Source organism: Esox lucius, chromosome 11 (genome assembly GCF_011004845.1).
Source record: "Esox lucius isolate fEsoLuc1 chromosome 11, fEsoLuc1.pri, whole genome shotgun sequence".
NCBI classification, from domain to species: domain Eukaryota; kingdom Metazoa; phylum Chordata; class Actinopteri; order Esociformes; family Esocidae; genus Esox; species Esox lucius.
In genome coordinates, this window is record NC_047579.1 from 32,792,501 (window position 1) to 32,818,425 (window position 25,925).

Consider the following 25,925-nt stretch of genomic DNA (forward strand, 5'->3'; position numbering starts at 1 on the left):
TAAATAAAATCAGCTTTTTCTTGGAATGTGTAAGGTGTCAGTAATTGATGGTCTGCTCTTTACATGATTATAATTAGGGCACAGCAATGTAATCAGCAGAAATTAACCACTGACTCAACACCACAGTCTCAGCATTCTGTTTCTTTCTACTTCGGGGAAAAAGTATTATATGGCTAGCCTTTTTTGAAGTACAGTTTATTCTTAATGGCACAAGGTAATATTACTCAATTATTTGTAAACAATCATTGCTTCATTTCAAAACCACCTTATTATTTTATCTTGTTCCTGGAAAACATCACTTAACGGCCTTGCTGCCCCACACAGATTTTGTTAGCTCATTGTATCCCTCTGGTGGAGATGTGAGGAACAACTGTTAATGACCTAGGAGGAATGTCCACTCACCTCTCATAAAATCAGAATCCCACCATTAATGTATATAGACCATTTAATGAATTTACATTACATATACAGTGAAATTGACATTTTTTTTTTACTGTTGTTCTTTTTCAATTCAAAATGATTGGTGACAACAAAGGATTATCATTTGCTTTGAGAAGTAGTAATTTGCATATCAGAGCCAGATTTTTATTTATTCTGGAGAACACAGCTAGGCAAAATCAGATCACAATGTTTACAGTTTTGTTGTATTGTTGGTTTCTTTTCACAATTCATCCAGAAAAGGTGTGTTGGCCAGGTGACCGCTAGCTGCCATTGATTTCTTACCGTCCACAAACTTTTTTGCAGCCTGGAAAAACAAAATAATACACTTATCCAAACATCTAACCTGGAAAACATTTTCAAACGGGTAATTCACATTTGGAATATTAATATATTACTAATAACGGTAAATGGACAGTAACAGGCCTGTTGTTGTGGATTTAGAAGTGTACTCACGTTGACAACGTCTACGAGGCTGACAGAGTCAATGCTCTGGGTCACAGTGTCTGGCGCAAGGTATGCTTCATTGGATAGGGCCTGAGCTCCCATCTCCTCCAACATGCCTTCAGAACTCTCTATGGACATCAGGTAGTCTGCTTTCAACTGGTTCCTACCAGGTCAGATGGGAGCAAAGTCACAAGTCAAATCGAAGAAAGGGCATCGAATGAAATAAGGGTTCTTGAGTTACTAGCAGAAAAAAAAAAAACGAGAAATAGCAAGGTCTCATGGTCAACGAAATGAACAATCAGTGAGATTACTTTGCTCTTGTGACATCCTCTTCGGATACACCACCCTGGGCAACACCTGTCACTTGAGCAAGTGCGGCTTTGATCACCTGTGCAGACGGAAATCAACTTTAGCACACCGAAATAAAACATGTCCTTAGTGCTACACTGTACTGAACTCACCCTTCCTGCAGATTCGTCTTGGGCGATGGTGTAGATTCCAAAGAGACCGGAGTCACTGTATGTGACATTGAATGCAGTGGCCTGCATATGGGACAGAGGGGAATTTGGGAAATGTCCAACTGGCCTCAAACATTTTTTTTTTCCTTCTAACTTGCTGTGTGTGAATAACTCGCATTCAGCCATGTAGAGAATCAACTTCCATTAGAAAAAAAATATACTGTACATTATCACCTTGTCACCAATAACAATGCCACTTACATCAAAGGGCTGTGTGGTTGCCTTGGCAATTCCCTGGCTCAGTTTACTGGTGGCATTGGAGCCTCTCTTGACATGTGGACCAGCTCCCAAAACCCTTTGCAGGACACTGAAGGCATTGGCCTCCGCTGAGCCAGTCACAGCTCCCTCACTGGTGATCAGTGTGTGGACCAGACTGTCTCCGTTCTGCACCCGTAGCTCACCTTCAGAGACAGGAACACAACCTGTTAAACACCATCCGGGCTAACACACAAACAACCCATCCTAGGTGGCAACCAATAAATGCACCCACCTCCCCCCAACCGCAATGAAGTTCAGCAGGCACATGTGCATTGCTTTAAAAAAATTTAAAAAAAAAATTAAAAAAAAACTCTGTGTTTGGGTCTTACCTCCACGGTATATAGCCTTGGCCCCAGGGGATCCAGCACCAGTGCGGACACTGAGGAACTGCTCTCCTACCTGCTGCAGCACAGAGTGCTTCACACCTGAGCAGTAGGCACCAACAGGTCAAACAAGATCGTCAACAAAAACCCATCATGTGCCACTTAGTGATGTGTCCCCCTCACAAGGGTTACATTATAGAGCTTTCATCACACGCACACACATTCCACAAAGTATTACCAGTTTATACAGTCATTCATAATGCTTTATTAAAGTGCCAATCATCAGCCTCCACCAAACCCATGTAGATAGAGGGCTGCAGTTTAAAGTGTTTAATTCTATGCTGGTGGAATTTTTGATGTGATTGTCCCGGATTCATCTAGAGTTTCATCTACAAAAAGCAACTTCCTTTACAATGAAACAAGCTTATATTTGGCATTCTGATGGGGTGAAGCTTTTTAACAAAGCTTATTTGGTATGGATAATGTGGTGAGTGCTATGACTACAGAGATGTTATTATAGAGATACAGTACCATGTATAATCTTACATCTTGTGAATCAAAATATGTGCAAGCTAATCCAGGGATTATTCTACATTACCATTTAATGACATTTCAGTTTATATTGACGTGCACCATCAGATAAGAGGAGAAGTTTGTGGGCTGGAATTGAGTGATAAGTAAGCTCAACAACTGTACCATCCCCTTATCGGTTTCCACTATTGAGACTAATTTTCAAAGGGTACACCAGGTAATGTATAAAATATGGTATATTTGGCTACAAACAGACCAATAATAATAGTATGATAATTGCCATCTTATGACTCCACCTCAATCACCTCAAATTAAGCATTGTAAAATGTAGCCCATTTGAGTACAAAGGTAGGAAGACACTACAGAAATCATGAGTATAACACACGTCAAAGTTTGACCAAAACCCAGATTTTTGCCACCCAAAAACACGTTTTAATTGTAATGCCATGTACAATGTGCAGCTTGCGCCAATGTTCCTTAATAGAAATGTAACGAAAGAGTGAGGGGTTACAAAATTAAACTGCAGAGTGATGTTTACGTATGACCCCCAATGACAACCAACTGGGTGGTTCCTGAAGCGTGCACTCAATATCCATGCATGGAAGTAACGGCAGGAATTACTTCCTGACATTAAACACATCATGGGAATAATCTTAACACTGCCCAAGAAGCATATAAAAGGAGCTACAACGTTTACAATTGGATAGAAAAGACTACTGGACAGAACCACTCACCTAGTCCGACTAAAGCCATTCTTCCACTGGTGAAATTGTCATTGACAAAGGACAGCAGCTAAATGGGACAATGACATAATAGCAGTTTTAAAAAGTAATGCAGTGACAAGCAAGGTAAAACCGCCTGTACTAACAGTTTTTACACAGGTATTAACATAGTTATTAACTGTCTTACCTCTTCACTAGTGACTTTGCCAATCATGTAGTCAGGACAGTACAGGGAGTTGGACAGGGCGTTTTTGTAAGCAGCTTCATGTAATTTCTCAATTACACCTTCAGAGAAAAACACCAAAAGTTAAGAAAGTGTGTTAGACAACAGAAAGCAGTGTTTTCAATATAGGCACAGGATTGGTATGCTAACTGCCTACTCAGCCCAGCTAGCCAAAACTGAGGAGGAAAAAAAAAACTGACAGGGGTTTCTGAAAAGGAGAAATGGAAAATGCAATACTACATAGCAATGACTGAATCCAATACTCATTTAAAAGAAGAGCAAAATACAGCATTTAAATATTTTTTGCGTGTGGACCATATGTTGGTGTTACCGCTAAAAACAGTATTTAGGAAAGGAAGCTAGTTAGCCAGTTTCTGCCTTGAAGAAGTTAGGAAAATAACTTCCAATGTTGACAGTCTTTCTGACAGTCTAAAGGCAGAGGAGGACAGATAAGGAAGGTGGATATAGTCTCACCGTGTCAAAAGGTACACATCAAATAACTACATGATACACAGACAGCAGATCCCCTAGTGTTAAAGCATCTGCCCATTAACTAAAAGTTTGCTAGATTTAATCCATGAGCCAGCAAGGAGAAAAATATTGTTGTCCTGGCCCTGAGCAACGTAGTCAGTCAACTAACCTAGTTAAAATGAATACTAAGTACATAAGCTTCTTCATTTTATGTCAAATAACCTAAATAGATGGCACATGCAAGCCATGCACCACTAATATTGCCTGAAGCGTCGCCATAACAGAAATGTTTGCCAAGGAGCACACACTGGCCAGATGTGTTTATAGTGTTGGTAATTAAGCTATTATGTTTTCAAAATAATGGAAAAACAACTGCGAGCATTAAATAAACCAAAATCAAATAATTAGGAATAAAAATGTTCAATGGTCCAACATTCTGCAGGATTTGCAAGGTCGAAGAGAAACTAGGATAATCTTGAAGCAGCCAGGCAGACGCCCACATTCAATGCAGACAGTTCTTCCTCTGTATAGACTATTAATAAAGCATTGATGACACATGATGACAGTTTGGAAATAGAAATCAAATGTTCCCAGAATTGTCCAGCTGGCTATGAATGGAGAATGAGGATTGCAGTGTTTATTGTCCCGTAGCTGCCTTGAGAAGTCACTTTACAGTCCTCCTTTCATACAGGACACAAAACGCATTGGGAAGAAAATGAAAACATACTTTTGCCTTCGCCCCTGCTAACCAAGATAGTGATTTTGATTGCTGTTTGGTCCCCTGTGGGTGATGTCTTCCTTAGAAATAACTTTAAATATCTGCATAGTAGAGACTACGTATGATAACACCAACGCTTGGTAGGCGCTTCGAAACATCCTCACCGTCGTGCAAACTTATATCCTGTTTATAGAGCCGGTATGATTTATATTTCCCTCTGATTGAAACTGTATTACTTTTTGTACAATATAAGTTTGAGTCTGAACTCTTCATGCACTTTTTATGCCTTTTTTCCAGCAAAAGATATGAATAAGCATGCAACTGATTTCTGTAACATTTAATGTCTTTATTGTATGTGAGTTCAAAGAAAATGGTTGAAGCATAAATTATGTATCACATAAAAATGATTCATTTAGCATGTGCTGGACAAGTAGACTGAAAAGCAATGAAGTGTATCTGACCTATCTGTGGACACTGGTGGGCAAGGGCCTTGTCCACTTTCACCCTGGAGGTCAGGTCGTTCACCTCCCACGGCCGGAACTCTGGGGCTGTGGTCACATTGATAAGGTACTCCATAACTGTGTCTCTGAGGATTCAGACGCACAAAAGTGGCCTTGTCAAGGCAATACACACACACACACAATTTTATCAAGTCAGACTAAGGGAGATGTGCACTCACACGTGGTCTCTCAAACACTCCACAGAGTAAACCATGGTCTCCCTCGATGACCTTACACTGTGAAAACAAAACGTATGACACATAAGCATCATCCTTAGTGGTGAAAACAGGAATAGCCCAGTGTTCTTGCGTTCCTCTGCGCTTCTCACATTTTGCATATTCTGCACGACTTTAGTTCAACAGAATGAAACCTCTAAACATTTGAACTTCTGGATGAAGAGGTTGTTTCACTATCAGTAGGGAGCCGGCGCTCTGCGTTTAATGGAATGGGGAACAACGATGGTAAGGTAGACAGCAACATACCGGGTATATTAACTGGAAGTCGTAACACTCCACATGGGGACAATGGTGACATGATGTTAAGACAGCTGACTAGTACACTTCCTTCTATATACCTGCTCCCGTTCAGTAGGCAAATACAGTAAACTCTGTCCGGTGAGTCACTGACCTCAGACCACCCCCCACCGCCTCCACACCACGACAGATCCTAAAAGCAGATGCCCCCTTAGTGGTCTGAAAACAACAATGGTGACAATGTAAACAAAAAGAAGAAGAAAAATATTCAAACTCCAAATGTAAAGCAATGATGAAACGGCACATCTAATTAAAAACCAACGCAACTCACCAAGTTGGCTGCCAAGCGCAGGATGTGACAGACTCCCTGGTTCTCCACTGCCTCATAACGACTGCCAGCTTTCACAAACACACCAACACTGGACACGGGCGAGTTGTTCTCCAGCGACGCTATCACTAGACCATTAGGTAGCTTGGACACCTAGAACAGCACAGGTGGGAAGAGTCCAGATGTCACAGCTGGAACACCACACGGCAGCATCTTTGTTTTGGGAACTATGGACCCAGCTCAGGCTGTTTTCTCCTCCACCGGATTTAAAAAAGATGCACGATCAGAATGCATGTTTCCGGCAGGAGTATTCGAAAAAGAGGGAAAAGGAGAGGGAGAGTGGCTTGCTCCACGCAGCAGAAGGATCTGTGGAGAGAGACAACTCCATGGCTGGCCGATACTTTCATAACAGGAATCATGAGGATAATGTAATTAACTGTCAGACCAAATTACTTTAGCCTCATCCAAAAATAGACAGTTTTGAGTGAGGTGGACATGTGGAATGCGTAGCTCAGTCGCACAGATTCAACTAATAACTTTCAGTCTAGAACCCTGTTTTGGCTGATGTGACATAAGCCTACCTGGGCACTCTGGGGAGGAAGGGGAACCCCAGCCTTCAGGCCAGCCAAGGGCTCTGTCAGGGCACCGCTCCTCCCAGCTGCGTAGCATCGTCTCTGGGAGAGAAATTACAACAAATGAAACACCAAGCTGCAAAGAAATTACAAAATGATGTGACACACTATTACATTAATGCGGTGAAATTTACATTCCCAGTTAAAGATAGCCTAGCGAAGCAGCTGATCATGTGAGCGTACATTTAAAGGCTACAGGTATACCAGTCTGGTTGTGACAAGTAGGTGTTAGTTTGGGGCCTGGCTACTGTTTAACAATGACAATCAGCACCCTTTGAGGTACTATAGGTGAGCTCAGTGCTCCTAGTGTGAGGAAATCAAATCAAAAACGATAATTACATATTCATTGTTGCTGTTAATGCTGCAATTCCATCAGTTACATTGGAGGACATCTATAAGCTAACAGCATTTTGTCAGGGGATAAGACGTTTTTGCTCTGCTTCTCACTGGATTTGGCAACAGCTCCATTTGCCAGCTTGCTCCACTGATAGTAAAACGGGTGGCTTGAGAAACAAATACTAATAGTGGTGTCACCAGGACAAAATTAGAAAGAATTTTGGGTACACAAAAAATACTGTACTGGTTAGGACAGCAATGTCAAATGACCTGTTAGACCTATGAAGACATCTGTAGTGGATGGCCAAAGAATGCTGGCCACAAACAAATAACTTTCTGACATATTGGAAACAGTCTACAGGAGGTAGATTTGGATGTTTCAACTGCTGAAAGTTACTCCTTTCCGAATGAAACTAAACGAATGAATCGATCAGTCGTTTTTAACAATAACAGTGCAAACATAATGAACGCAGGTGGCGTGGTTAGTCATGCAAAGTGTCAGATCTTTTTCTTTGTGCAAGGAAGCAGTACTATAAATAACTGTAATGAAAAGGTGACTTATTGATTTTATATAATCTCGGTAACCCATTATGAAAAAGCAAATGTACACTTGCGAAAAATTGCTTTCATTTACAGTGCATTAATCTTAAAATAGGTGGTCCACGGGCAATGCGGGAAAGTATTTACCAGCAGTCAGTGATATATGGAAACGGAGATCAATTATGTTATAGGCGTATTGCCCATCCCAGGACACGTCACTTGGATAGGACTGTCAGTGATAGATGGAACTCAGAACAGCAATGACCTTCAATGGGTTGATTTGGAACCGGCATGCGCTACATGCAAAGCTATCCAACTAGCTAGTTACAGTAAATTAACATAGAGCATGCAAATGCCAACATGTTAATATATAGCAAATAGCAACGTTAATCTATAGTATTTTTGGGGTGGAATTTGAAATTGATGATAGACATGAGCGTTTCGTAAAACTGATTGGAAAGATTCTCGGTCAAGTCAGGAGGAAAGTAAGCTAGGCTAACTGAGAAGCAATTTAACCAATCCGCTCAAAACAAGTACTACTAGCCAACCTTTGCTGGCTAGCAGCAGGTCGCTGAGTCTACGGGGTGCGTTCCGAGTGACCCCCAAAAGGAAATAATGCACAAAACTTTTTCTAAAATAAATGTCTAATGGGATAGAATAACGAAACTCACGGAGAGATGACTTAGAGCTCGGATCCCTTTCATTACTCTCGTCGCCTATCTCTCAGCCACAGCAAAAGGCCGATATGGCAGACCCGATGTCCTACCTACAATGCACCGCGAAAATGGGACAAATACAACTTTTAAATAAAGTTAATTTTAAGTTAAAGTGCAGCAGAAAAACGTGTAACCAGCCTAAAATCATCCTTAAGGCAGCATTCCAAAAGCACCTTTGAAACGCTTATGATTAATTTAAAAAAAATACCTCATAGATACAGTTGAAGACAACTTTTCAATAACAACAAATTATTTTTTAAATAATGTTTGGCTGGATGCTTAATATGTTATGTTCATATGTATATCTTAGGTTTGTGATATTGGCAGTATATAACAATGTAAATTCTGTTTCCAGGCCCTCTGCAACATTTCGTGCCCAGAAACAGCTCTTAGCCGTGATATTTTGGCCATATACCGTAACCCAGTGTTTCTCAACCCAGTGCCCTGCATATTTTTTAGATCTCTCCCTGCTCTGTCACACCTGATTCAAATGATCAGATCATTATCAAGTCCTTCATGAGCTACATTAGGTATGTTAGGGCAGGGAGAGATCTGAAACAGGCAGGGGGCATCCAGGAGCAGGGTTGAGCAACACTGCCATAACCCCTTGTGTCTTATTGTTTACTTCCCAGTGTTTTGGGGTTATTTTTGTTGATATCATTCATTATTGATATACAGGAAACATTTGTGAATGTATGCTTTTTCGTGTTTTACTAGATACAGACCGGACACAGTCATTAGTTAATTACATATATTTTTATATAGAACTTCGTAACCAATGTAATGACCAACTGGATCACCATAACAGACATGAAAACACATGTCAGTTCTGCTAATGAATGTTTATGTTGTTGTTTGTATTCTGTGGTATAAGTGGGATAAATACCTCCATTCTGTGCACTACCTTGGAAAAATTAAGAGACATTGCGAGTTGTGTCATGCATTATTCCCAAGGAAATGTACAGAATGTTGGTGTTTATCCCTTACATAATCTATACATAGAATCACTGTTATACCTCACTTAGCCATGAAATTCCAAGCCCATAGCCTACTACATTTTCGACAGCACTGCGTTATAACCAATGACCAAAATCCCAGAATGCATCTTTAAAAAGAGGTCTAATAGCAGGTGTGTTGACTACAAAGCCCTAAAGGTAACAATATAATTATTTCGGGGCCTTTAAATGCTTTTCTGGAAGAATGAAATACTCGAAAATGGATAGAAGGGATACAGCTCATGTGGAAGTGATATCAGACTTAGGCTGGTCTGTTCATCAGTCATGGCTAGAAGGGATACAGATCATGTCAAAATGTTATCACACTCACATGTCGTAAGTTCATTGACCTCAAAGTATTGTAGACTATTTATAAAAGCTTGTAACTTTAGCTATCACCGGTCACATGTAATACAGCTGCCCGCAAAAAGGTTGTTTGGCAGCCCCAGTGGGAAGCAAGTATGACGTCCCTGTCATACTCCGACAATGGTTGAGACATGTGTATCTCACATACACAAAACGATCTCCGTTCTGCTGCGCGCTATGATGACGCATTTAATTAAAATTCCTTCTTCGGTATTTGGGAAAAGATTAGCCGTTCTTCAACTGTTGAACGTTAATTGAAATAAAACTCGTTTGACATACTCTGCAAATTAATAATTTATTTTCAGCAAGTCAAATTCTGTCCTCCGTGAAGCACACGCCGAGAGGATCCAGATATTTAACGTCTTAATCACTTGAATAAATGGTGAGTTGAAAATTAATGCCACAACATGTGAACCGCGTAAGCTAATGTAGCTCCCATACTCAGCGCCAATTTATTTTGTTTTGGAAATATGTGTATCAACTACATTACGATTAATTATCTTTTTGAACCGATTCCCCTGTAGTAACCTTTGTGTGAATTTATTTTTCTTTCTCGGGCTTACGAGCTACATGAATTAAACAATGTATATTTGTTATTATGGACTTGTTTTACACCTATTAAAGTAATACTAATTGTCTATTTTTTTTCAAGTGAGACGTACACCACACGTCATGTTTGTGTGACCTTAAAAGGGGTTATCACGAATTTAATTAAGATGTTAGCTGAATTATAGCAGCAAGGACGTTCAAACCAATTTCACTGGTTTACTTTCTCTTCTGGTCGACCAATTTATAAAAAAAAATATGTAAAAGTGATTAAGCTGACACATTGATTACCTACATTATTCAGTGCTTGTTTAGTAATTTGTGGTGAACAGGAAATTAAGGGATTTTGGTTGCCCCTGGCTGGACTCCAAAAGCAAAGTTGGCACTCTCTAACCCCTACACCATAGACTGTATATAAAAGCCCTACACCCCTCAAACTCACCTCTCGACCTTAAGGCCAGTTCAAAACAGTGTTTTCATTGCAACCTCCTAATCAGGGACTTATTTAGAGCTGGGAAACTAGGTTTGTGAAATTAATGATGAGGTAGAAAAGAAAACCACCAGGTTCCGGTTCTTGTAGATTAACTGTTAAATACCACCATTATGCACCCCCAGTCCTAAAATGATGTTTGATATGGTCACATCTGAGTGTACAGATGTGACCATAAACTTTGAGTTAAACATGCAAAAGCTTGCTTCATTTTGTTTTTTTTTGTGTGTTTCCATTGCTTATTTGGGGAGAGTTGATCACTTGTAGTGATGCCAATAAAGGGGGGGGGGGGATTTGGCAGCTTTTCCATTTAGCATCAATAGCCAGTGCTGCTTCTATTGACCAATAGAAATTCAGCAATTTATGACGTGGTTTTGTATGCACCCAAAATAGAACTCCATTCCTGACCGCCTCAGGGCTGTTTACACTTAAAATGTTTTTTTACAGATGGCCTATCCTTCCCTTTTATCAAAATGCACTGTACCTACTTTTTTATTATAAGATCTTTTTAGTGTAATTGTATGCACTTTGGGATGATTGTTCTATAATGGAAATACATTTTGATATTATTTAAGATTTTGTCAAAATTTTTGTTTGTCTATACCAAGGGGAGCAATAATAGTTGAGGGCAACGTGTGCACTGTTGATATGTTGCCTGTTCCCCATATCAACCAAAAAATATATTTGAACCCTTTCAGGCTGATTCAGTGGTCAACCCCAAAGCCTACCCTCTGGCTGATGCCACACTGAGCAAAACCATCCTGGATCTTGTGCAGCAAGCTGCCAATTACAAGCAACTCCGCAAAGGGGCCAATGAAGGTGAGACTTTCCTGTAACGGGACTACATTCTTGAGTGTTTCCAACCCTCCAGCCAAAGGTTAACTCCAAATCAGTGTCATTGTTACTGTTAATTTCCCTTTGTGTATAGTAGCTTGTGTATATTAGCTCATAGCAGCGCATTTCCCAAACTCAGTGTTGCAACTGTATTGAAAATAGGGTTACGGGAGACAATGGTTCAATAAATTTGCACTGGTTACATAGAACTAGGGTTATGCAAAATGCGGTTTCATTAAAGAGTGCTTTTTCCTTCTACAGATGTGGCTTTAAATGTTGAAAGATTAAGCTACATAAAATGAACTCATTTCTGATAGATAAGACTCTATACCGTTTTCTTTCAGAACCCCTTAGAAAACAAGTGGACAGGACCAGGCAATTAAACAAAGAGGAGAAAGACCTTCAACAATAATTTTATTTTCTACACAGAACATACACAATTACTGATTGTTCTTCCTAGATTATGCATTTTAAACCTTTAGATTTAAATATTATTACAAATGTGCTGAGAAACAAATGTATAGCTTTCATAGCTACAATGAAACAAATAGTAATTGTTGAATTTGTTCTATTTAAGAAAATGGGGCCAGGGGCCCAAACCATTTGGGCCTTTCTTTGATTCCGAGTGCAGGGGTTCTCAAACATTGGGGACGGACGTTTTCCAGAACACACCGGATCTAACCTGTCCAACTCATTATCTCCCCCTTGATTGGAAGGGAATCAGATTAGTTCAGGGCGACAAAAACAATGTGGAATGTCTGCCGATCTCTGATAACGGGTTTGACAACCGCTGTCCTCGTCCATTCAGAGGAAGACCCGCTTTTAATCCAGACCACTGATATAGTGGATTTTATTCTGAAACAGTACCACCTCACCTACCTGCTTTAGATGTGTCCTTTGGCTCTCTCTCCCCCAGCCACTAAGACCCTGAACCGCGGTATCTCCGAGTTCATTGTGATGGCTGCCGATGCTGAGCCTCTGGAGATCATCCTCCACCTGCCACTGCTCTGCGAGGACAAGAATGTGCCCTACGTGTTTGTTCGCTCCAAGCAGGCCCTGGGGCGCGCATGTGGGGTCTCGCGCCCAGTCATTGCCACCTCAGTCACCATCAAGGAGGGCTCACAGCTCAAGCCCCAGATCCAGTCAGTGCAGATGGCCATTGAGAGGCTGCTGGTTTGAGCAGATCTCATGCAGGGGGCGGACAAATTAACATTTGGACATCACTTGCTTTTGTCATGCTCCAGTATTTATATCTTTTAAATGGGACAAGCTATGATGATTCATTTCTTCCCCATTTTTTGTTTGATATCTTGTCAGTCTCACGAACAGAAGAATGTATTTTATAAGGTTTTCTTTTATTTAGGAATATTGTGAAATTTGAATTTGAAAGCACAAGTAGATCGTTTGTACAGGGCAGATTCATATAGGATTTCAAACCGCGGTCATAAAATTTTTATAGTCATCACACTTGTCTTTCCTTAAGGTCAATGTTTTCTTTGGTGGTTGGAAAAGGGAACATATGTTCATGATTTTTCAGTGTTTCAAAATGTAGGTATGTTTTATCATATATAAGAACATACCTACATTTTGAAATTAAAATGTTAGGTATAACTGTATATTTAGTTGATCCAATAAACATTACATCACCCTATGTGATCATGTATAATGTTGGGATAACCATTTTCACAGTTTTTATTTAACACATTTTCACCATAGGGAAATGATTTACACACTTTACAGATTATGCCATGAGCAGACTTTAATAAAATATATAGTGCCTTCTGAAAGTATTCAGACCCATTTCCACTTTCTGCTCATAACAAAAAAAAGTTAAGAACTCATATGGTAGTTTTCTTTAATTATTTTTGAATTTCTTGGTTATTAGGTTTAAAGTTAAACAGATTGTGATGCACCCATTGATTCAACCATCATATTGGTGTCCCCAGATTCTTTTAACATTTAAATGAAAAGGGTACATGTATTATTCACTTACAGTATGATTAAAACAACTTCACAGAAAGCACTCCAAAACTCACTCAAAGTTACCCAGGAATCATTTACATAGCACACTGATTACTTTAGACATTTAACAAGCAGTCAAAGGCAGTTGTGAACAGAATTTGCAAGAGAGCAACCCAGCCATAAAAGAAATAACCTACTACAAATGTCATTACAAATGTCTCAAATACTGATTATTTTTACATGGTCATTTCTACAACTAAAGGCATCAAATAAATACAAAACATAAAATTGTACAAAAATACACTACAATGGTTGATGACAGTATTTTTGCTAATTCACCATTATAAGGTCTTCCAATGAACAACTGACCCCAAAATTGGAACATAAAAAATATTAAATGGGTGACCGGACACTTTAACCATAGATAAACACTAACTCACATGTTTGCTATGGCAAAATGATGGATCCATGACATTAAATGAGTGTGAACAGGCTTTCATTGTGATATAAATAAGGACCACTTGACAGGCTTACCACTAAGGAAGTGACACTACTGATCTCTGCGTTTTAAGCCTATAGGCGCACTGACCTGACATAGTCAGGACACATGACGAGACAGCATAGCACCCCTACCAAGTTAGGGAACTGCTTTCTGGTCCTCTCTGGCACAGAGTGACTGTTCTGTTTTCCACCTGAACAGTCCGCAGTTTGACTTTCAGTGTAGCTGGCAGAGATGCACAGAGCTCTCCACAAGGGGGCACACTTGAGCCATAGAAATGAATGGTACAAGGTCTTCTGTGTCTGGAGTTTTCCCCCCATCTTTTTCTTGCCCCCTCAATCCACAGAGAACTCAGTCCCTGAGGCGGTGCCAGGACGGCTGCCCCCGTGGGCGTCTTTCCTCAGCTGCAGAGAGACACAGCTCAGCCAGCTCCGGCTGGTTGGCATCTCTCCCACGATCTCCCAGCTGTCGGTCTCCTCACAGTACCGCTCTATGGTGTCGTGGTACCTGGCGACAGGTCACAGGTAGATCAACTCTGGTCTGAAGAATGGGCTATGTGTGGCATAAGCTGCAATTCTGTCAGTTTTCCAGATGGACTTTCACTTTTTAAACATACGTCATCCACCAAATGACAAAAAAAACGAAACTCTTTGATTTTCCAAAATCTAGTTGTCATTTGGGGCTCAAGAAATGTTAAAAAACATACTGAAATGGGGACAAAAACATGTCCATTAGGAAACATTAACCTTTTAAAATCCTTTCAAATACTGTAGGGTTAGCATAAGTAAGACTTATTAAGTGGTCTCTTACCTGTCCCAGCCCTCTTCTCCACCCAGCCCTCACCTGTCCCAGCCCTCTTCTCCACCCAGCCCTCACCTGTCCCAGCCCTCTTCTCCACCCAGACCTCACCTGTCCCAGCCCTCTTCTCCACCCAGACCTCACCTGTCCCAGCCCTCTTCTCCACCCAGCCCTCACCTGTCCCAGCCCTCTTCTCCACCCAGCCCTCACCTGTCCCAGCCCTCTTCTCCACCCAGCCCTCACCTGTCCCAGCCCTCTTCTCCACCCAGCCCTCACCTGTCCCAGCCCTCTTCTCCACCCAGCCCTCACCTGTCCCAGCCCTCTTCTCCACCCAGCCCTCACCTGTCCCAGCCCTCTTCTCCACCCAGCCCTCACCTGTCCCAGCCCTCTTCTCCACCCAGCCGTCACCTGTCCCAGCCCTCTTCTCCACCCAGCCCTCACCTGTCCCAGCCCTCTTCTCCACCCAGCCCTCACCTGTCCCAGCCCTCTTCTCCACCCAGCCCTCACCTGTCCCAGCCCTCTTCTCCACCCAGCCCTCACCTGTCCCAGCCCTCTTCTCCACCCAGACCTCACCTGTCCCAGCCCTCTTCTCCACCCAGCCCTCACCTGTCCCAGCCCTCTTCTCCACCCAGCCCTCACCTGTCCCAGCCCTCTTCTCCACCCAGACCTCACCTGTCCCAGCCCTCTTCTCCACCCAGACCTCACCTGTCCCAGCCCTCTTCTCCACCCAGCCCTCACCTGTCCCAGCCCTCTTCTCCACCCAGACCTCACCTGTCCCAGCCCTCTTCTCCACCCAGCCCTCACCTGTCCCAGCCCTCTTCTCCACCCAGCCCTCACCTGTCCCAGCCCTCTTCTCCACCCAGCCCTCACCTGTCCCAGCCCTCTTCTCCACCCAGACCTCACCTGTCCCAGCCCTCTTCTCCACCCAGACCTCACCTGTCCCAGCCCTCTTCTCCACCCAGCCCTCACCTGTCCCAGCCCTCTTCTCCACCCAGCCCTCACCTGTCCCAGCCCTCTTCTCCACCCAGCCCTCACCTGTCCCAGCCCTCTTCTCCACCCAGTACATAGATCTTGCCGTCCACCACGGCCACCCCGGGTCGGTAGCGCCTCTCCCTCATATGGGCACACATGGTCCATTGGTTACTCTTGGGGTCATAACACTCCACTTTATCGGTGTTCTCTGTGGATGCATGCCAGCCACCTAAGAATGAGACGGGTGACAACAAACACAATTTAGAAATATCCTTTTGGCTTCAGACTAGGGCTGGAACACTCTTTTTTGGTCTTGGTCACAAGTTCAGTACTTAAAGTCAGGGCCCAGACTCTTCTGTCTGAAAGGCTACACTGATCCATGATACCTATGACATAGATCTTCCCCTTCAGAGTGCAGGCAGCTGAGCCGGAGCGAGCGATCTGCATGGGGGCCACCTCCGTCCACACCGATGTTTTAGGGCTGTACACCTGAGCCAGGTCTGTGCCGTCACCGTCCTCTAAAACAGCACCGCCTAGGACCCAGAGGGACACCACGACACGTTACAGTCACCTCCTCCAAAGACGACCTGTAGACAACACGAACCACAGCTTACGGCCATTATGGACCAGCTGTGACGGCGGACAGTGAATAGTAGACGGGGGCTCCCAACCTGTGACATAAAGCAGTCCATCCAGCGCCACCACCGCAGGGCTGGTGACAGCCATCTTGACTGACTCCATGAACTGCCAGGTGTTGGTCTGAGGGTTGTAACACTCCACTGAGTCCAGGCGCGAGCGTCCCTCCCAGCCCCCCACCGCAAACACATACCCATCCAACATCACCAGACCTGGAGGGGGGGGGGGGGGGGCAAGGATGTCTTATTAGTGGAGGATCCAGCCTGCTCAACTCAGTTGTTCAATACTTTCTTTTGTTTTATTTCTTTAAGTCAGTCCTGGAGCGGTGCTTGTGACGCATATATTGTTTTTGTGCTGAAACATGCAAGACATTTGTGAAGTGACAGAAAAGAATACTTTCCATTTGCCACGCATCCTAGGGGGGAACTAATTGCCACCTCACCCTAATTCATCTCACACAGACCCACCCACATATTTCTATCCTTGTGGGAACCAGAAAACAGAAAATATGTCTAAAAGTCCTGATAAGGGCACATTCGTCATCCATATTTGACCTAAAAATTACAAATCTCTCTAATATAGATTTAACTATATGCTGGAGTAATCAGACATACAGCACCGACTATACCTACCCAAATACTGATGTGTATTTTGGCTAAAGAAACAGTTTTCAGTGAAGCTGAAGTGCTCTATTTTCCATCTATGGCACTTTAGTTAGGGGCTGCGTGACACTGCTGGACTGTGCTTTTAGTGCTGTAAGATGAACTGAAGATATGCATGCTACTCTTCAGCAGACAGACGTCAAACCTTTTTGGAAGCAAATTGAATCTGGGCTTGTGCAGCTGGCTGATCCCACCTAATATGTTAGGTCATGAAATATTTGGACACTGACACAATATTCCTAAATCTTGACTCTGTACGCCACCACAATGGATTTGAAATGAAACCACTGAGATGCAATTCAAGCGCACAATTTCAGTTTCAATTCAAGGGGTTGAACAAAAATATAATTTTAATTATTAATACTTTGTCGAGAATCCTTTGCAGGCAATGACTGCTTGAAGTCTGGAATGCATTTAAATTCACCAAACACTGGGTTTCCTCCTTTGTGATGCTTTGCCAGGCCTTTACTGGAGCTGCCTTCGGTTGTTGTTTGTTCGTGAGTCTTTCTGCTTTAAGTTTTGTCTTCAGCAAGTGAAATGCATGCTCAATCAGGTTCAGATCAGGTGATTGACACGGCCATTGCAGAATATTCCACTTCTTTACCTTAAAAAACTCCTTGGTTACTTTCACAGTATGTTTTGGGTGATTGTCCATCTGGAAAGCGAAGTGCCGTCCAATCAACTTCACCGAATTTGGCTGAATCTGAGCAGACAATATATCTCTATAAACTTCAGAATTAATCCGGCTTGCTTCTGTCTTCTGTCACATTATCAATACACACTAGTAACCCAGTGCCATTGGAAGCCATGCATGCCCATGCCATCACACTGCCTCCATCATATTTTACAGATGATGTGGTATGCTTCGGAACATGAGCCGTTCCAAACCTTCTCCATACTTACATACTTTTCGTCCCATCATTCTGGTACAGGTTGATCTTAGTTTTATCTGTCCAAAGAATGCTCCAGAACTGGGCTGTCTTTTTTAAGATGTTTTTTGGCCTTTCTATTAGTCTAATCTGGCCTTTCTATTCCTGATGCTTTACAACTTGTAGTGAACCCTCTGTATTTGCTTTTGTGAAGTATTTTCTTTATGATAGACTTGGATAATGATATGCCAACCTCCTGGAGTGTTCTTCAGTTGGCTTGTGAAGTGTTTTTTCTTTACCATGGAAAGGATTCTACATTCATCCACCACTATTGTCTTCTATGGACATCCAGGCCTTTTTGAGTTGCAGAGCTCACCAGTGCATTATTTTTTTCTCAAAATGTACCAAACTGTTGCTATCTCTCTGATGGATTTATTTTGCAGCCTGTTTCACTTGCTTTGAGAGCTCCTTTGGCCACATGTTGTGGGTTCACAGCAACAGCTTCCAAAAGCCACACCTTGAACATATTTTGGTAAACATACAAAATATCAACTTGTGTCAGAGTCCAATTCTTTCCAGACCAAACTGTATATGTTAGACAATGCACTCTGACTTACAAATTTGACATCACAATTTAATTAATTTTTAAAAATATATTCCCTTACATCACGGAGGCATTCTGAGCTCATTTATTGATGGAAAACGATCTCCTTCAACACCATTTTCCACAGATTACGGACAGACTTTGTGATAGGGTGCCCTGCAATTGACGGAGTCAAAGAAGGTTCTTGACTGACTGATCTTTACCTAGCTCCGAGCGGGCTACGTTCATTGGGGCCATTTCCAGCCAGGAGTCAAAACAGGGGTCATAACGCCACATCTCCCTGCTGGCCGAGCCGTCAGGAAACTCTCCTCCAGCCAGGTACAGAGTGGAGCCTTGGGGAAGGAAGGGGGTCATAGAATGGAAAGAATACACTATTAGAAGACTGTCATAAGCCACCAATAGGATCGGAAAGATGGGGACACTTGTCTTTCGTATTCTATACTACTTTTCCAATATTCTGAAGGCATCTTAAGTTGATCTAATCAGAATGTGTGTACTCACTTTTGTCGCCAGCGGTTTAGACATTAATGGCTGTGTGTGGAGCCCAATCCAAAACAAATCTTCCCAAGGTCTTTACCTGACACTACTAGGCCGTGTTTACTGACAGCAAAGGGCAGGCAGGCCAGACTCCTCCACTGGCTGGTGAGAGGGTCAAAACTCTCCACACTCCGCAGAACAACCTTGTCATCCTCTCCCCCTACTGTAACGATCACTTCAGCTGTCCCTGTTCCAGAGAGGCCAGGAAAGAGGGATGACTTCCTTATCACCATGAGACTTAAGAGCTCCATGACTTAAATGCGTTTAACGTCCTTCAGACATGCAGGTGTTGGATATACCCTTGTTATATGCTGTTAACAGGTAATTAAAGTCATGTGTGACAGTGTAGTAAGTGGGTAAGTGGTAAGTGTGTGTCCTGAATCGGCACGAGTGCTGTGTGTGTGTGTGTGTGTGTGTGTTACCTACCGGTAGACCTGCGTGGGCGTGCCCGTGGGCAGTACAGCTCGCCTCGTCGGTCCTGGAGCAGCAGGTAGTCCTTGGCCTCAGAGATGAGCCTCTGACAGTGCTGGGACTCCCGGACCACCTCCAGGGACTCGATCACATCGTGGATGTAGTACGGGCTGATCAAGGGCAGGCGGATGTGCTCCAGCACCTACAGGGAATTACAATAACACCATGGACCATTTAGACTCCTGGATTGAGTCCCAACGGTTTGTGTGGTCAGGTCATTTATTTTTGAGTTCTCACCACATGTAGGGATGGGAGCATGATATCATCACCTTGTGTGTTTGTGGCGGCAGGGAATATATTTATTTTTTTACTGTGTTCTTCAGATTCTTGTAAATATGCTATGGAATTGTTGAAACGAGACATGGACAAAATTGCTTATTGGACCCTGACAATCTTTTCTTTTTTTTTTATGGAAAGTTAACAAAAAGCAATGTTTCAAAATGGGCATTAAGTATACTAGTGTAAGCTTCCATGACATTCAGATCACCAAATAAAATGACAACAGTCACAACCTATATGGATTTAAACATTTCCACCCCATTCCAGAAAATGTAGCACAGACACAAAAAATTTAAACAAAGTGCAGTGTTGGTGAATAGATTCCCGCTGAGAGCTTGTCCTTGGAGTGCTTACTTTCAGTTAAATACTCAACACACTGACTACAGAGACAACTGCATTGAATTGATTCCAAGCTGACCTTTTCAAAGCTCTGCCTGCGGGTGGCGCTTTTATCCAGCCACAGCATTGTAGCCTCAAACACAGTCTCCTCCTTGGCCACATTCAAGTGGTCGCTGGCGATAATCTCGGTCAGCTTGTTCGCACACAGAGACAGAAACTCCTCCTGGGAAGAAAGACAGTGGACAACAGGCATGTGTTCATTAACTCAAAGGTCTAACCATTCAAAATTACCCTTTTCCATGTTTGTTTTTGCCGGACCACGCAAGCGGAGCCGGCCAAGTAGAGCGAATGTCTCTTACTGAGTGACTGACAGACAGACTATCCCATGTTAAGTATTGTAGTGGTTAGAGAAGTGGACCTGTGAACTATAGGTCCCGAGTTTGTAACTCCTTGCAGGCGAAGCGAAGTACGCATTGTGAATTATTCTGTATAGACAAAAACTTTGCTGGCTAAAACCTCCAGTGACTACATCATAGTAAGCCTGAAATAAAACAGTTTACGGTTATAGTGCGACTGTTTCTGGTGGATTTTCTAAGTACGCATCCGTGCATGCGTTTTGGGTCAGGATAGACAAACACATTTTCTGGCTACAACATACAGTAGTTACGTTATAGTGAGCCTAAAACTGTACGGTTATATTGCGACTGTTTCTGGCATGGAAAAGTTCATCTTCAGTCTCGCTAGAAATTGCTCAATTCTTATGATTATTCCTAAGAAGTTAATAGATACTAGTAAGCCTATTACTGGCTAATAAGCTGTTCAAACGGCCAGTGGCAAAAGCTAACAGTTCATAGATGCTATTTGTGGTGGAGGTAAACTTAGTAAAAAACTTTTAACTGTGTCAGTTTAACTGTATCAATATCATTCATGAATGGCCAATTAGCTCTGTGGTGTGGTGGTTAGCGACAAAGCCTTTCAAGTGGGCGACCCGGGTTCGAATCTCAAAATGGCAATACTTTCTAATGTGGTCCAGCTGAACTAAGCTTGCCTGGTTTCTTGTTCTCTTCAATGCCTAATAAAGCCCAACCTAGGGATCCAACAAGTCCACTATGATGTCACTTCCCCTTTCTCTGTAACAAACAAAGAATGGAAACCCTTAAACAATGAGACCTAATATGTCCTCTCTTTCTTGACCTATGAATAAACATGAAAATTCCTCCCTCGAATTGTGTTCTATGCAGCACAGATGAAGGAAAACTGAGGTGAAATCTATACACTGGATTTGAACACCCCCACCCAGACCTCCCTCCTCCTCTCACCTGTTGGCAGACACTGGCAAAGTGCTGGAGGATGTAGTCCATGCTGCGTTTCTCCAGCTCCCTGCAGGAGTGGGCTTCGGCAAAGCAGTGGATGCCCACACAGTTCATCTCGTCCATCTGGCGCTCCATGAAGCGGCAGCAGGCCTCACGAACCGCCATCACATCCAGGAGATTGGCTGCAGCTAGCAGGGCCTTGGGGTCACAGGTCAATTTAGGGCCAATAGCATTCCAAGACCGGAGAGTACTTGCATTTTGTATTTAAAACTGAAAAGTGACATTAGAAATGTTTTCCATTAATCAAATGGGATATGTACCCTCTTCGTGAACAAACTGATAATAAATGGAATTAACTACAACTTGAGTGTTGAGAAACTGCAATTTGGCAACTGCAATGCTAAACTAAATATAGATTATAAAGTTAGACTGAAAGACAACGGTTATAATACCACACCTGCACATTGGCCTTTGAGATAACCACCTCAGCTGTATAGGCGTAGCTGACTAGCATGCCAATCATCTGGGGTTCCACTCCATTTATGGCCACCCGCTCCTGTCTAGACTCCATTAGGTCTGTGGAGAACATGGCCTGGGGAGGAAAGAGAATTAGGAAGAACCAGAACCAAACCAAAGACTACTGCCAGTGGAAACGTGGCCACAGTACAGTATCACATTTAAAGGGATAGTTTAGGATTTTAGAAATCAAGCTATTTACCTATTTCTAATTGCTAAGCACAACGACTGGAGGTCTATGGGAACATTTAACATGCTAGCTGTTCCTGTAGACTTCCAGTCTTTGTCTTAAGGTAGTTAGCATTCCATCAGAAAACTACCTGTAAGTTCTTTCATACATCACCCTGACACAGTTTCCAGAACTCTGACCATGTTACGGTAGATAAAGTCTATTCCTTTGTAAAGACAATATCACTTGATGTTGTGTGCGCACCTATCGGCCATTTTGAAAATAAACATGCCCCCCAGCCCTGATGATCCAGTTCTTTTTTGTTAATGGCGGCTAAAGTTAGCAAAGTTTGTAATGGCTGTTTAAATGTCAAAAATGGCTTGTTAAAATAAAACATATAAAATGTTTTCCAGTCTACAGAGACAATAAAAATATGGATCATTTCGGTTTAGTACAAGATTGCAGATAGGTGTGCTTAGCTAGATGAACGCTGTGGTCGAACTTGATCCACTAATTCACTAAAATTGTCTATGAGAAGGAGTATTGTCAGGGATTTTGCTAGTACATCCCAGATGCACCACTATATTGCGCTGGATCTCTGTAATACAGTAGTTGATACAGGTATATTAGTGACCTCACAATCTGATTGTTGGAGTTGGGTAATGTACAAACTTTGTATGTAAACTTTTGGACAATGGTTGCGTCCTCCAGACCCAACAATAACTTCACAGGGATTAATGAAGTTGGGTTTATGAAAAAAATGAAAGCAACCATGTACCTGGAAATAAGAGCTAAAAGAGGCCAGTACAATGCGGTGACAGGGGAACTCCTGGCCACCGCAGCACAGTGTCACATCACAGAAGGCATTGTTGAGGCGCAGGCTGTTCAGGCCCTCCAGGACCTTGTTGGGGTGCCTGGCTTCCACAAAAACGTAGTCGTCACTGTCTAGAGAGGCCAGGGGGAAACCAAAGTCCTCCAAGATAGGAGAGGCAGGTAGGAAGACGGTTGCAGAGGGAGATGTGGCTGAGACGTCCATAGCAACGATATCAGCCATCCTTTTCGATTTAGACAAGCCTGTGGAGAATGAAAAAGACACATACAGCAGCACTCTTTCACCCCAGCTAGCCTGTCAAGATGCCGTTTGATCCACCAGGGAAACAGTCTTGTGTGAAATAGAAATCTCTATCAAATACAAATAAAATAGGTGAAGAGGAAATTCATAGCAGCAGCATCAAACTACCCCAATTTAAAGAACAAATCAGGTCACGCATTTCCATTTCACACAGCAGCACGCACCCAGACCACACTGTCTTATCTAGTGATGACATTAACCATTAAATAACAAGACCACTTTCAATCAAGAGAATACTTTTATTTTATCAAGCAAGCAGGGTCTCCCGATCAAAATAATGTATTTATACTCAGTTTAGAACAGTTACATTGATCAACGTAAGTGCCACACGGTGTCAGTAACATACTATATTGTAGCCGGTCGAATTAGCTAGTAGTAGAGCGTGCGGTACATTGAAATCCCACGGACACTAGATGTAACTGATGTGATTACTTATTCACGCTATTTAATTGATTCGTTATTACCGTGTCCCAATTATTTAATATTGGGAAAGCGGTCACACACCAAATACTCTCTTATCCCTTGTCCTATCTGTGTTGACTGTTGACAACTGCTAAATGATGATAGACACTTGCGTCCAACATCATAATTTATTCACCAAAATCGTAGACTTCAACGCAAAAACATAGATACTATGTTACATTACCTGAAAAACATCTCCGCATCAATAAAGCAATCCTAATGTTTTCAGGGCTGGACTAAAAAATTGTTTATCAAGAGTCGTGACCAGACGCCATGTCTTCTTCAGTCTCACGTCATAGAAGCGCAAAGCAAATCACAACTCTTTATCGCCTCCTGCTGTTTTGGACCTTCAAGGTTTTAATTTTCGAATGGGGTAACATTGTGCCAGTAGCTAGTTCAGTCTCAATCGATCTCAATCACCCCCACCGAGCTATGCCAGATGTAGGCTCAAAATGTCCATCTTGTTAGGTTTCCACACTGTTGGAATTATGAATATTTAGTACCTGAGTTTCACCTATATTTTCTGATAGAATATAAAATATAAAAATATAAATGTTTGTAATTTTTATTCTGTGGCCACTCAAAGTCCCTCTTAAATAAGATTATTAGATAATTTATTTCGAAATTCCTTGGGATTCTAAATATATGAACAAATTAAGGAGATGTAAAATGTGTAAAATTGCAGGAAATACATTCTTGCTCAATGGCACAATGTATGGAAATGGAAATTAGCTTCACATGAAAGTGATTCTCTCAGCCAACAAAAATTGGTGTGAACGGTCGGGTCCCATGGGTTGCAATGGCCATTGTACTGAATTCAGAATCTGAAGTTCCTTAGACACTTGGGTTAAGCAGTAGAAAATACAACAAAAAATATGAAATGTAAATCAGAGGGTAAGGCAAGGCTCCCACAATGTCACAACCCAACAATGTCACAACCCTACTTAGATCTCCACAAAGATTTAGACTGTGGGAGAATCTTGGGAGAATCTCCATTGCATTTAATTTATTTGAACTCTGTAAACTCTGTGGGCAATACTCTGCCCTCTTTCAGAGTGGTTGCGGTTGGTTGGTGTCCCTTTGGTTGATGCTTGGCAATGTGGGTGGATTGTCTTCCTGCCTGTTTGGCAGGAAGACAAACAGGCAGTTTGTCTTCCTGCCAATGTCACTGGACCCCCCTGTCTCAGCCCCAAGGTTTTACGCTGCTATATTATTGTGGCGGAGGAGTAGGGTTAGTTCTCCTTCTCCATTGTAAATTCTTGTTAATCTAAATTTTCCTTGTCTCCTGTGCTTTGTAAACTTAAGAGGACATGAGGTCTTGGACCACACCTCAGAAGTACCAGGCTCGAAAGATTCGTTGCTGTTCCTGTCCAAAGTAGAACTGGTTGTGTTGCAGATCAATACAATACCTGACGATTCCAGTTGCCACTCCACTGACTATTCCTCCCTCCCAGATTGTCCCTATCCTTGTCCATGTGGTCATGCTTCTGACCTTCTGCCTCTCCCCCATTTAGGTTTTTTTTCCTTTGCCTCTGTGCATCAACACTGTTGTTGCTTGCTCCTTGGGGTTTCAGGCTGGGTATTTTGTAAAAGCACTTTGTGACAACTGCTGATGTAAAAAGGGATTTATAAATATATTTGGTTGAAATTTGATTGATTTGTTACCTTTCTATTTTGCTTTAAGGCGATTTAGTTTTGTGCCACATTAGCTTGCTAGAGGTGAGACTGTTCTACCGGCACCAATACAGTTTGCTCCCACAATACAGAATTACAGTGTTGTCTGGTCAAACAAGTGAACCTCATGGCCTATATACCAGGGGAATGTGGGTCCCCTTCCACTTCATCTCTTGGCAGAGGCACTTTGATATAGGAACACAATCACCTGGGCGATCTAAATGTGGGGGTGGATCTCATGTCCCTAGCTGGTCCCAAACTTGGTTCTCCATGTTTGGAGACAGATTTGAGAGTGCAGAGTTGGATCTCTTTGTGTCATGATAAAACACAAACTGCCACCTCTGGATTTCGCTATGATCCTAAGACGTGCCCCCATAGGGGCTGGATGTGTTCGCACATCAACTAATCTCTGACCATTGACTGCATCCCCTCTGACTACTTTGAGAAACCAACAATTTCCTTCAGTCTTTCCTTTATGAAACACTCTACTGAACTATTACTGACCAACTCTCCTGTAGTCAGACTTCAAGATGGGTCACTGAACTAAGACTGCTCACATGTGTCGCACTGTCCAAGCTGATTCACTCTGTTCACATCCTCCTAGATATATTAGCTGCCTTTGGCAC

General features: G+C 42.4%; 3 protein-coding genes across 3 annotated transcripts; 1 reads left to right on the forward strand and 2 right to left on the reverse strand.

Annotated features, from left to right (window-relative positions):
* Nucleotides 1-427: 427 nt before the first annotated feature.
* On the reverse strand, nt 428-8,224 carry LOC105026146 (cytochrome b-c1 complex subunit 2, mitochondrial). Its single transcript, XM_010897407.4, has 14 exons — nt 8,130-8,224; nt 6,532-6,624; nt 5,954-6,103; nt 5,777-5,841; nt 5,329-5,385; nt 5,111-5,235; nt 3,425-3,522; nt 3,250-3,307; nt 1,991-2,086; nt 1,605-1,804; nt 1,347-1,427; nt 1,197-1,273; nt 895-1,048; nt 428-745 (listed from the first exon to the last, which is right to left on the reverse strand). The coding sequence occupies exons 1-14, from the start codon at nt 8,160-8,162 to the stop codon at nt 662-664; spliced, it is 1,371 nt and encodes a 456-aa protein (XP_010895709.1). The 5' UTR covers nt 8,163-8,224; the 3' UTR covers nt 428-661.
* A 1,520-nt stretch (nt 8,225-9,744) lies between these two features.
* Nucleotides 9,745-12,868, forward strand: snu13a (SNU13 homolog, small nuclear ribonucleoprotein a (U4/U6.U5)). The gene is given in 3 exon segments (NM_001303866.1): nt 9,745-9,917; nt 11,270-11,390; nt 12,322-12,868. Coding segments are annotated over 3 exon segments (387 nt in total). The 5' UTR covers nt 9,745-9,914; the 3' UTR covers nt 12,585-12,868.
* A 378-nt stretch (nt 12,869-13,246) lies between these two features.
* Nucleotides 13,247-23,923, reverse strand: si:ch211-256e16.3 (kelch-like protein 20). The gene is made up of 12 exons (XM_010897405.4): nt 23,810-23,923; nt 22,810-23,105; nt 21,804-21,938; nt 21,353-21,544; nt 20,113-20,256; nt 19,371-19,557; nt 18,985-19,131; nt 18,611-18,739; nt 16,308-16,484; nt 16,023-16,169; nt 15,700-15,865; nt 13,247-14,373 (listed from the first exon to the last, which is right to left on the reverse strand). The coding sequence occupies exons 1-12, from the start codon at nt 23,826-23,828 to the stop codon at nt 14,202-14,204; spliced, it is 1,911 nt and encodes a 636-aa protein (XP_010895707.1). The 5' UTR covers nt 23,829-23,923; the 3' UTR covers nt 13,247-14,201.
* Between the last annotated feature and the right edge of the window lie 2,002 nt (nt 23,924-25,925).